Below are 12,935 nucleotides of genomic sequence, written 5' to 3' on the forward strand. Positions count from 1 at the left end.
ATCTTCATCTTGCACAGATCGAACTAGTGGAGGTCACTTTCGAGTTCCTTGCAAAGTCAGGAACCTAATCATACCCTTAGTTTTGTGAAAGGACCTTGAAAACCCGAGAACTCGCAAGCTCCGGCGAGGTGCTCTGCTACTTCATCGTGATCGTGGACGTTTCACAGAGTTTCAAGGCTCAAGGAGTCTTAAAACAACTTCACATAGATCATAGAGAAGTTTTGGAAGGTTTTGGACATTAGGATAGGTCAGTTCCTTGAGTTGCAATTTTGACCGAAATATCGAAGGATTTTCCGACTATTTCCCGTCGGTTTTAGGACTTCAAAGTGGTAAAAACATGTTCTACTTGTTCAGGGCTTCAAATCCATGTAAAATTTGTGATATTTGGTTGAGATTTGAGTGAGATATTTAAATTTGAAAATTTTCCAATTTCCGGCAATACACCGGCGATCAGCGCCAGAATCCGGCGAACCACCAGATAAGGAAGGGGAATATTCCGTCAACTTTGATGAAATATACTAACGACGTCATGTAAATTTAACGAAATATTCTATTATTTAGCAAAATATTCCCTAACGACGTTAAAGATTCCGTCCATGTGGCCGGTGAATGTGGCCATGCCTTGGCTGGCACGTGAGGGCGTGTAGGACGTTGGAAAATTATTCTAAAAATATGGGGATGCTCGTGGTGTTGAGTAGGCCACGATTGTATGTTCAAACACCCCAATTGAGCAATGTATGAGAAGTTATTACACGGTTTTGGTTATGTATTTTAAATTAATGTTAAAATAGTGGTTTCACATATAGGTGGGACGTTTCCGTAGGACGAATGCAGTCAGGTGAGACTCGGGGGTTACGATCCAGCTACATACCAGTGAGTGGGTTTTTAGATTTCTATATATACGTATATATGAATTTGCGTTTTCCCAGAAATTTGTTTTAAATGGAGTCATGATTTTAAATGTCATGTCAATTGCATTATGCTTTAGAGTATGCATTAGTATAGATATGGATATTGTTGCTTGATGCTGGGGACGCCCATGTAAGCTTTAGGTGAATATATATTGATGATAGTGGATGCATTGTTTGTGGTTATACATAGATGCATTTAGAGCTCATTATCCTGCACCCCGGTGCTAGTGCTTCCGCCCATGGCCAGGGTACAGTCCTTCACATGATGTTCACCTCCCACACCGCACGCTCATTTTAGATCCAAGTTTGGTGCACAGCCCTATCGTATAGACCATATTCGGTGGTTCCAACTCGTACGTGACCCGCGATTATTCGCGCAGCCTTCACATGATCGTAGCAGTTAAGCGTACTTATTTGCACCCAGCCATGTCGTACATACCATAATAGGTTGTTCCTACTCGTGTGCAGGCATAGCTGATGAGATATAGGTTCAGCCGTACAGGTCACGTTAGATGACTCCGGCTGGCATATCATTTTACATTAATTTATTTCACCTAGCTACTTATTTTCATATTGGGACACTTGACATGACATATATTTGATTTTCACTACTCTCGAGCGTGATTTTTATATACGTATGTATTTTTATTTTCTGAGAAACTATACTAGTTTTACGGTGAGGGATTATTACTTTGGGAAAGAGAAATGGTTTTGAAAAGCTTTGTTTTTGCCCACTCACGTTTTCTGTTTTGCACCTCTCCAGGTTCTAGATAGAAGTGCGTGTTGGTGGCTCACGAGGACTCTACGGTGGTTCTGATAGACATCCATCAATGTAGGGTTTTCTTTTATACCCTGTATAATTAGTATTTAGCCTGCTGGACTGCACCTTGGTACCTACGCTTTGATTATGTGTATCTACACTCTAATACTTCTTCTAGCACTTATTTCCTTGTCTTGTGTGCATTAGTTAATTATTTTTTTATTTCTCACATTTCCATACCAAAATCACTTTTACATTATGCACATGATTACGTCACCATCACGTAATGGCCAACATGCTTTGATTTAGGTCGGGGTGTGTTAATTATAGGTTGATTTCTTTATCTTAGCACGTAGGTATAAACTTTTGCATTAAAGAAACTGTTAGGTGTAGATTCGATTTCATTGGGTCTGATTTTAGTCAAATTGTGACACCTAGTACTATTTTCTGAATTAATAAAAAAAACTGCTAACAAAAAGGCGAAGACGGGATTCACAATACAGTAACCGTTGACAAATTGAGCCACTGTTTAAAAAAATTCTAAGCAGATTCGATTCAATTTTCAATATTTTTATTTGTTTTCCTTGGTTTCCTTTTATTTTATTTTTTTGAATAAAACCCGCACATTGTTTTTATTATAAATAAAAAAATCTGAAAATTTCCATGCAACGATGAAATCCATCTTCTCTTCCTCGCGTCCCAGTCAAGTCAAGTACAATTATATCTAACAACTTAATTCACCAAAGTAACAAAAATGCAAAAAAAAAAAAAAAAAAAAAAAAAAAAAAAAAACACCCAGGAAATGACATTGAACCCACCGAATCCGAAGAAGGAGAGTGAGCCTTACCGGAATCTTGAAACCATCTGGATGTGGCAATACCATGTCCCTGTGTAATAGTTTAGGCAAACAGGGTATAGCTGCACTCTAGCGATGCAGCAATACCATGTTCGAAAAATAATAAGGAGACTTTCTTAAATTAAGATTATCTATAGACTTTTAAGTCAAGGTTTAATTTAATTTTTGTGTTAATATTATAAAGTATCATAAAAATATAAAATAAGTCATTAACTTAATTTTCATATTAATATTATTAAACATGTAAAAATACAAGATGAGCCACGTTATTATTTCTCTCAACATAGTAGTCTTACTCATTACAAAGACGAGTGTAGATTGATGCTGCTTTGTCGTGACCGTCCGTATACCCCCAAACTCTAGGCATAACTCGTACGACTGCTCCTTCATTGGTTCCGATGTTATTTGATATATAAAAGTTTAAAAATTGTTTTCAAAAAAGAAAAAAAAACGATACTTGAAGGTAATGAATTAAGAATTATCTTAAAATACAGTACAAAATTACAGATGGTTTATGACTTGCACTTCTACTTCGTTGACGAACAATTTAAATAAATTTCTTTATCAAAGTAAGTTTAAAGCCTAGCTATCTCTGGCGGTTTCTGACCATCACAGACTTCCCAAAAATAATTTAAATAATTGATGGAACAAACTGTATTTATTTACCCATAGAAATTGACCTAGCTTCAAACCCCTTCTCAAGTAAACCTACCTCTGACACATTGAAACCAAAGGGTAATTCTGTCCTTTTAACAACATTTTGGATTTCAAATGAGAAGTTTAGTCTACTGTTGCAGGTTAATTCTAACACCCTCTATAATTCGGATTAGATTATGAAGTGGTTTAATACAGAATAATTGTTTACTTACAATTATTGATGAACGATCTATATGTTTAGCTCTAATCATGCTACTACAATACTTGTGTTTGGATTGGGAACTTATTGGAAACGACACAAACAATCGTTCTCTATGACAATGAGTTAGATTCTATTATTTTTAAAGGATTTGAATCTCATCCGGATTCAAATTGTGAAGATCTTAGGAATCATCACATTTTAGTGGTTCATCGTACATTATGCGGTCAGAAATTATTTTGAATTTTTTATTTAAAATTAAATACAAACAGTATCTAACGAAAATTTCCCTCACGATATACGATAAAGGACTAAAATATAAGGATCCCTAAAACTTTCAAGAAGAGAATCCGAAAAAGGATTCTTATCCATTTTTAAGTGGTCAGTTCTTTATATATAGTTTTTTTTTTCCTGCTTAGAGAACACAAATAAGTAAATATGTGAATAACTTGAAAAACAAGAGTAGCTTTTAATTATTTGCGATTCTGTGTATGGACAACTAACATAGCTCTGAACAATGAACACCATATTATTCGAGAGAGGACATTCGCCTTATCTTTCGAAGATCCTTCAATCACATTCGTTTATCGTATATTATGTGATTAATTTTTATCAGATACTATTTATATTTAATTCTAAATAAAAAAATTTATAATAATTTCTGATCTCATGATATACGATGAAAGAATGTGATTGAATGATCCTCACTAAGAAGATCCTGCCAGGTTCCTCCTAGATATTATTCATCTCTATTCATAAAATTCAGATTCTGTTATTAGGTACAATTTATACCGAATGAATGAAGCGTATAATGTTTTATCTTAGGGATGTGCTATCTACACATTCTTTTTTACTTCTCACACACCCCTTGTTAATTTCTATCGGTTGATATTCTTTATTTAATCCGATTTGATAGTCGAAAATTAAAAAAATGTGTGAAAAGTAAAAAGAGATGTGTGGATATCACAATCCTTATCTTATGATAACAGTAACGAATTCAAAAGGACAAGACCCCCGAATTAACTTAAATAGTCAATGGAAAGATTTGATAAATCCTATCAAATTATGGGAAAGACCTAACTATAGGTAAGCTAGTACTGTCACTGTGTACTAGAAGAACCAAGAAAAAAGCATGCTCACGTAAACCGCCCACCAACGTTTTGACACGCTGAAACTTAAGGGTAATTACGGCTTTTCACTCACACCGTGGCTCCATACACGTGGCTCGCAGGCTCGGTGTATGGCATTTCTCTTCTCTATAAAACCCCACCCAAAACCCTACTCTCTCCCACACTCATTTATCCAGAAAACCAAGAGAAATGGCTTCCTCTCGCTCTTACTCTCGTTCACTCTCACTCCTCTCCGCCACCACTCTCCTGATCCTCTCCTCCACATTCCTGATCCTATCCACCGTTGCCCACGCCAATAAGCATCCACAATCCATCCTGACTGTCGTCAACAACTGCCCCTTCCCCATCTGGCCCGCCATCCAGCCCAACTCCGGCCACCCCGTCCTTGAACGCGGCGGCTTCTTCCTCAAAGCCTTCAACCATCGCTCCTTCCCCACCCCCATCCAGCCCTGGTCCGGCCGCATCTGGGCTCGTACCCATTGCACCCAAAAGGGACCTCGCCTCTCCTGCCTCACCGGCGACTGCCGCGGCCGTCTCGAGTGCAACGGAGCCGGAGGCGCTGCCCCGTCCACCCTCGCGCAGATAGACCTCCACCAAGGCGGCCCCCGCGACCTATTCTCCTACGGCGTCAGCCTCGTCGACGGCTTCAACGTCCCCCTGACCATCACCCCTCACAAGGGCCACGGCCAGTGCCCCGTCGTCGGTTGCAAGGCCAACCTGCTCGCCACGTGTCCCGACCGACTGAAGGTGAAGTCACCGAAGGGCGTCGTGGCGTGCAAGAGCGGGTGCCAGGCGTTCGGCACGGACAAGCTGTGCTGTCGGAACCACTACAACAGCCCCCAGACTTGTCGGGCTTCGAGCTACTCCAAGTTCTTCAAGCGCGCGTGTCCCACCACCTTCACGTTCGCCTACGACAGCCCTGCGCTCATGCACCAGTGCTCGTCGCCACGCGAGCTCAAGGTCATCTTCTGTCCCTAGACAGTGAAACTTATGGTTCCAGCTTCCAACTGGTTCAACACTTAAACGTGTAGTTGAGTCGCTGTCCTGGTTTTTAATTACAATAAAAAATAATGTGTGTTTACGGGGTGAAATATTAAAGAAAATAAAAGGATCAAAATAGGTCTGGTTAACCAATGTGTGTTTACGGGGGTACCCTGGAAAAAAAATTGTGTATTATGGGGGTGAGGATGGTTTGTTTGTGTAATGTTTAGGGATGGTTATGTAATGGAAGTGTTTTAAACATAACATAATTGTGCTTAGTATTACATTTCTTGCTTTGTTGTTTTATTTTTTATGGCCAAATAAAATAGTGTTGGTACTAGAGAAAAAAAAAGAGAATAATCAAGAGAATATGACATATATATCTTAAGGTTTTTACTAAATAAAAATCTTTGATATCTTATAAAAGAGAGAACCGAGATGGAACTCAAGAAGTCCGAAACATGGGTGCAGGGTTTGTGACAATTAAAGCATCTTCCAAGTTCCAAGTGCAGTAAGCTGACATCTATCAAGTTAATTAGTAGGAGTTTAATTAATGGGATTTTTGTTTTTGTTTATTTAAAGCTTTAGAGAGCTTAACTAATAAGTTAAGTCGCGAGTGATAGGTAGAAAGTCCAGTTATATAAATTTAAAAGTGAGCAGTTAATTAAAGATTAACCCGAGAAAAAAATTTGATCAAATTTGACAAAGTTGTATTAAGAGAGTAAAGACGATGATAATAATAATTTGCGGAAAAAAGAAGTTGGATTTGCGAAAGTTATTAAAAGCAGAAGCAGACAGCAGGGAAGTGGCCAAAGGTTCCACCTTTAGAATCCTGTTGGCCATCAAACCCAGATCCTGGTCGGATTCTTTTTGTGAGAATCAGAAGGTAGTTATAAATTATTTTATTTATTTTTATTTAAAATTAAACATAAATTGTATTTAATTAAAACTGACAACACGATATACGATGAACGAATACGATTCATAAATCTTTAGAAGTCTCACCAAAGGAATCCGGAGATGATCGTTGGCCATTTTTAACCTTTGAGGAGTATCTGATGGGTGCGGGAACGAAGAGCACAGGTTGACACAGACATATATATATATATATAGCCTCTGAAGAAAAAAGAAGAGATATAAAAATAAATAAATAAATAAAGAGAAAGCCAAACAAATCTTTTGCTTCTTTTCTTTCTCGAAATTTGGCACTGTGCTATCACGTGTAAGTGTTTACCCTTTTGCTTTAGGATGTATTTTCGATTCACTACTTATAAATTTTAAAATTTAAATTTATTAACAGTGATCAATAAAATAATGAATATTATCATTACTTAAGTGTGAAAAAATATTCATGTTCCCTCCTCTTTTCGTCTTTCGTTGATTAGACCTTTTTACAATGTCTCAGACGATCGGATATTTAGAATCATTTAGTTTTTATATTTTTAGTCAAAAAAGATCTTAAAGATTAAAAAGTTTGGAGCAAAACTCTAGAATTTTTGTTTTCTTGTTCATATTTGAAGGGATATTTTTTTTAGGAAGTGTTATTGGCGCTCCAAAAAATCTCATTCTATACTCCTTGTAAGTGTATTTTTCTTTCTAAATATAAAAAGTTTGAAGTGTAGAATGAGAATTTTGGAGTGTCAATAACAATTCTTTTTTTTTTTTTTCTCAAACAACATTCACCAAATAAACCTTCCAAGGCCATTTAAAATTACTAAAAATATGATTTTAACCTTTCAAATTCAATTTTTTCCATATAAAACTCAACATAATTTTTTTACTCAAAAAAAACTCAGTGATTAGGATCCACCTAACTGAATTCATTAATTACATATTACTTTACACATTCTTACAATTTTTAGATTCCTAAAATACCCCTATTGCATATTTGATGTGCACAATTAATTCTATGCATATTGTAAGGAGAGAGTTAATGATTTTGCAAAAAGAAAAATTGTTAAAAAATTCATTGCATATTAATATCAAATATGAGAATTGTTGGCTTAATTGACACACCTCGACCCGAGATGTCCACTAGGACTCCGAATTGAGCTGTGTTGGCCGACACCTGGAAGGTGACGAAACCATAAAGTGTATTGATGTGGAAGATGTAAATAAATTTAAACCTAAAAGTGTCTAAGTACAAGAGTGTGCGGTGACGAGGTATGAACCCATTTCACACATGATGACATAGCATAAGTACAGTACTATAAAATAGGGTGAGAATTATGTCATCGATGGTAATCGTCTACCCCAAGATTTGCCAATAATCATCGTCGGTACGAAAACTCTGCTACTAGAACCTAAAGGGGCGAAAAAACAAAGGTGAGTGAGCCTGAAAAGAAAGTTTTAATAAAAATCTTTTGAAAACGTTATAACTTCTCACCGTAAAACCCGTATAGTTTCCAAAAAATAATAATACTACGTAAGTACAAAAATGAATGCACAAGTGCAGTGAAAACAGAAGCATGCCATGTCACAACGTCTTAGTAATAATAAATGCAAGCCAGGTGTGAAATTTTTCTAAACCAACGTACCAGTCGGAGTCACACCTAATGTGACCTGTACGACTGGACCTATTGTTCATCAGTCTATGTTAGCACACGAGTCAGAATCAACTAGTGTGACCCGTACGACAGGTTAGGTGTCAATATGTACGCTCTAGTGCTACGATCACATGAAAGCTAGCACTATGCGCAGGTTACCTACGAGTCGGAGTTGCCTAATGCGACCTATACGACAAGCTAGCACCTAACTTGGATCCAAGGTGAGCGTGTGGTGCGGGAGGTGAACAATCACGTGAAGGTTGTACCTTGGCCCTGGACGAGAGCACTAACACCGGGGTGCAGCAATAATGAGCTCTAAATGAATATATGCATGCTCATATAATTCAACCATTTCAATCACATAATAACTCACCTGAACTTACCTGCACCTCTGTAGGATCATTTGGCATAACCACATATCTAATCACAATGCAATATTTAAATAGAACACATTTAAATCATGGCATGCTATGCATAATCAATTTTAAACATTTCTAGAAAACTATAAGGTGTGTGTGTGTGTGTGTGTATACTGTAAAAAGGAAAAAGACCCACTCACTTGAGGTATGCGCTACAACTCCCTAGCACGAATATCGAGGCATCACGAATGATTGGCGCCTAGAACAATTATCAAATCATGTCTCATAATTCTTATCAATAGAACAAGTAACTTACATATCCTATTCGAGAAGATCCGTATGTCGGATTCTCGATCCGTAAGTTTCGAATATCTTCAAATATTACATACTATAATGTATCAAAGTTTGGTGACAATCCAACAGTCGGATTATCGATTCATTTATTAACCAAGTGGCGGCCCTTAACGAAAATATAACCAAACAACGGAAATTTTAGAAAACGAAGGGCAGATTCGGGTCCAACATGTCGAGGAACCTAAGAAAGGACCTCGGAGTTTTCCCCCACACGCTGTCACATCCGCCGCCGCGTGTAGCGGTCGGCCGCCCCGACTCACCGGAAAATCCAACAACTCCAAAAATTTCCAAATTTTACAGGAATGAAGATCTCGATGAGAGGAATAACTTTCATACTTGTGACTAAGGCCAATTTGGCCTGAAAAAGCCTCAATTTCACCCAAACATGCCGGAACCCTAGATTTGGGTGTGCTTTGGTTCAACCTCGATTCGAATTCCAACGCCCCCAAACTTGTTTGGGCTTTGTTCCTGGGTTAAGGTGAGTAGTTTGATGGTGGTAATGGTCGACGATGCTTTCACGATGGGCGGATCTCTGCCGTGACACCTTGGGAACTCACGAGTTTCGTTCTTCCTCAAAATGGGGTCAATCAAGGTGGGTTTTGGGTGGAAATGAATGAGGGGAGGTTAGGCAGGTGTTTGGTAGTGGGGGTAAGCCTTGAATCGCAGGGAAAATGGACGGAAAACCAGTAAAAAATTGTTGCAGATGCGAGTCGGGTCACGGGGAAAAACCGTGTCAAGGGTGATCTAGTGCTCCTCCACTCTCTCCTTTCCTTTCCTTTCTTCTTTCCCCTATTGGTCACTCTCTCTTTCTCTTCTTTCTAATTGGACATCATGCCCCTCATTTCTCTCCTTTATCTTTCATCTCCATCGCTCATCTTTTCTTCCCTTTAATCTGGGCCACACACGTGGCTTTCCAGATTTTGCTCCAAAAATCTGGAGCATTCCAAAAAATAATAAATTTACAATTTTGCCCTCGACTTCATTCATTATAACTTCAAATTGCGTTTCGTTTGCACCCATGCGTTTGTAGCGATGAGTACTACAAGTATATGCCAAGAAAACAAACCTTACATGACATGACAAGACGGTCAAAAGTCAACGTCTTTGCCTCGAAGGGCATTTCCGTAAATTCACATTTAAAATTTATAAAGACTATAATTTTTGGGAACGGGTCGTTACATTAATTCTATGTATCTGGCATTATGAGTTTATATATATATATATATATATATATATTTACAAAATAAAAAAAACCTAATATATGTAATAATTCATAAATAAATAAAAAAATTTACGTACCATGTACAAAAATGTTATTTGATTCAAAATGTGTATAAATAAATGTATATATGTGTGTGTGTGTGTGTGTGTGTGTGTGTGTGTATTTATATAATTAGACTATATTAATTTACCTACTTACTATTTGAAATGTTCATTTCCAATTATGCAAAATATTGTATACCAACAACAAAATATTGCATAAACATAAGCTAATATATGTAATAATACATGAAAAATAATTTACCTACCATGTATACAAAAATGTTATTTGATTCAAAATATATAATCTAGGTTTTCTCCAAAAAAAATAAAATAAAATATATATATGTATATATATATATATATAATCTAGGTGAGGTATATATATATATATATATATTTTTATATAATTGGAACAAATTAATTTCCAATAATTTACCTACAACAAATTATACTCCATGTGTAATATAATATCTTTTTTTTACTAAGACATGGAGAATAATTTACCCATAACTAGAAGAAATATAATTCGATGTATTATATTGAAAAATATTATGTCATACCTATATTTATACAACAATAAAATGTGCCTAATATATGTAACAATACATGAAAAATGATTTACCTACAAGTTAGAGAAGTGTTATTTGATTCAAAATATATAATACATATTTAGTATAATTTTTTTTACTAATTGGAACAACTTAATTTACTTCCCAATTAATGCAATACAACTGTTTATATATTTTATTTCACTTTTTCTACAACTTTTAATTTGGAATAAATTTAGGGATTTGGGAAAGTGGCATGGGTGTAAATAAATTGTATTAGTAGGTCAATAGTGTTCCAATGTGGTTGTAAATTTTAAATTTGGGCCTGTATTGGATGTTTATATGTAGATGAGTTTTTTATCTAGGAATCATGAATTGTAAGGGTCAAAATCTAAAGCATCCTTAAATTTAAAATCTCTTAAATTTAAAATCATGAATGAAGAATGAGCAATGCACACACAAAAATGAACAAGTGTGTGTCCCAATGGACTTTGGTAGCGCATGCGATTGGCAACATGACAAACTCAAAACCAAAGTTTTTGGTTCATACTAGAATTTTCTATCCAACTTGCACCCTAATTTAAACAAACAAAAGCAATCATAAAATTGGATCATATTGCAGTCCTATTAGACTAGAAATATGATTGTGTAAATCCTATCATATATGAGATATCTCTTAGATATATTATCATATTAGAGTTGTAATCCTATTAGGGTAAGGAATTTACATTCTCACTACTATAAATAAATGTGCAATGGGGTGATATAATTAGGGGTGAGTTCAAAAAACCAAAAATCGAAAAAAACCGGACTGAGGTAAAAAAAAACTGAACCAAACCGAACCGAACCAAATATATTTTAATTATATATAAACAAAAATATTACACCCAAAGGGGTTCAAACTCATTCCCACTTGGTTGAGTATCTTTCACTTAAACTATTTTGACAACAAGTTTTTATCTTTCCAATCCCATTATGAGTAGCATATTTAAAACAAGCTGGATCATAATTGTTTGATAGGTTATCAATTCCCATCTTTCCTCCAATCCCCATCTTTTATCTTTTCCCAATTCACATCTTTCATCTTTCCTTAACTCTAGCCGAAAAAACCATCTTTCCCAATTCCCATCTTTCATCATCCTCTTCTCTCTCTCTCTCTCTCATTCTGTTTAACTTCATCTCTCTCACACTCTCAGAGAGTGCTGCAATGGCACCCATGAGTCTTCCTCCTAGTTTCAGATTCCACCCAACGGATGAAGTGCTTGTTGGTTACTATCTAGATCGAAATATCAATGGTTGCACCATTGAGCTAGAAGTTATCCCAGAGGTCAACCTCTACAAATGTGAGCCATGGGATTTGCCCGGTATGTACTTGATTTTGTTTTGTTCAATCTGCAAGATGGAGTTAAAGGTTTAATTTTTGGTTTTCTGGGTGAACTGGAAAAAAGAATAAATTGTGGGTTTTTTTTTTTTGGGAAGTGTTATTCACACTTCAAAAATCTCATTTTACACTCCTCACAAATATATTTTTCTTTCCAAATATAGAAAGTTTGGAAGGTAGAATGAGATTTTTGGAGTGCCCATAACAATTCCTTTATTTTTTATTTTTTATTTATAATAACTTATGTTGCAGGTTTGTTAATTCATGTGTTCATGATAGGAATGCTTCATGGATTTGACTACAAGTTTGTTAATTTTAATAACTGATGTTGCAGGTTAATTTCTCACTGAGAACGCTCAACCCTAGATATAACACACACCTCATTATTACATATCTCTTTCTTTCTCTTTTGTTGCCGCCGCACCCCCCAACACCCCCCCCCCCCCCCCCCCCGCCCGGTTCTTTTATGTTGTTCAGTAAATTAGACCTATACCAGACTACTAAATTTTCCTCTCTAGTTTTATAGGTTTTACTCAAGGGCCGGTAGTAATTAACGGGAATTTTCCTATAGTGGATTGTAATCATCCATGATATAATTGACGAAATCAATTTCTATTTTTTTGTTTTTTTGATTTGGTTTGGTATTAGGGCTCCATAACTTTTCTTGATCTACTTTCCTGATTAACCAAACAGAGCCTTCGTTGCAACACCACTCCATTGTTCTTGATCCTCTTCAATACCAGAGCAGTGGTGGCGCAACCAATTCAACCCTAAACCCTAATTTAGCCTCTGGTCCTTCTTTGTAATCGCGTGTTTGCTTGAATTTGGTAGGAGGATTTGGGCGCTAACGGTAGAAGCCAAATCGTTTTAGCTATACAGGTGTCAAATTTCTAGTGGATTAGTACCACCACTCAGCACTGCCAGCTGGTACTACGGTATCACCTAATAATTTCTCCTAAAGACGAGGTATAGGACACAATAAATTAGAGA

General features: G+C 36.4%; 1 protein-coding gene across 1 annotated transcript; it reads left to right on the forward strand.

Moving 5' to 3' along the window:
- Positions 1–4,623: 4,623 nt before the first annotated feature.
- On the forward strand, positions 4,624–5,778 carry LOC103945033 (osmotin-like protein). The gene is given in 2 exon segments (XM_009355538.3): positions 4,624–4,661; positions 4,663–5,778. Coding segments are annotated over 2 exon segments (867 nt in total). The 3' UTR covers positions 5,492–5,778.
- The last annotated feature ends 7,157 nt before the right edge of the window (positions 5,779–12,935 follow it).

The sequence above is a fragment of a genome, unplaced genomic scaffold (assembly GCF_019419815.1).
Source record: "Pyrus x bretschneideri cultivar Hongxiangsu unplaced genomic scaffold, Pyrus_bretschneideri_v1 Contig39, whole genome shotgun sequence".
NCBI classification, from domain to species: Eukaryota; Viridiplantae; Streptophyta; class Magnoliopsida; order Rosales; family Rosaceae; genus Pyrus; species Pyrus x bretschneideri.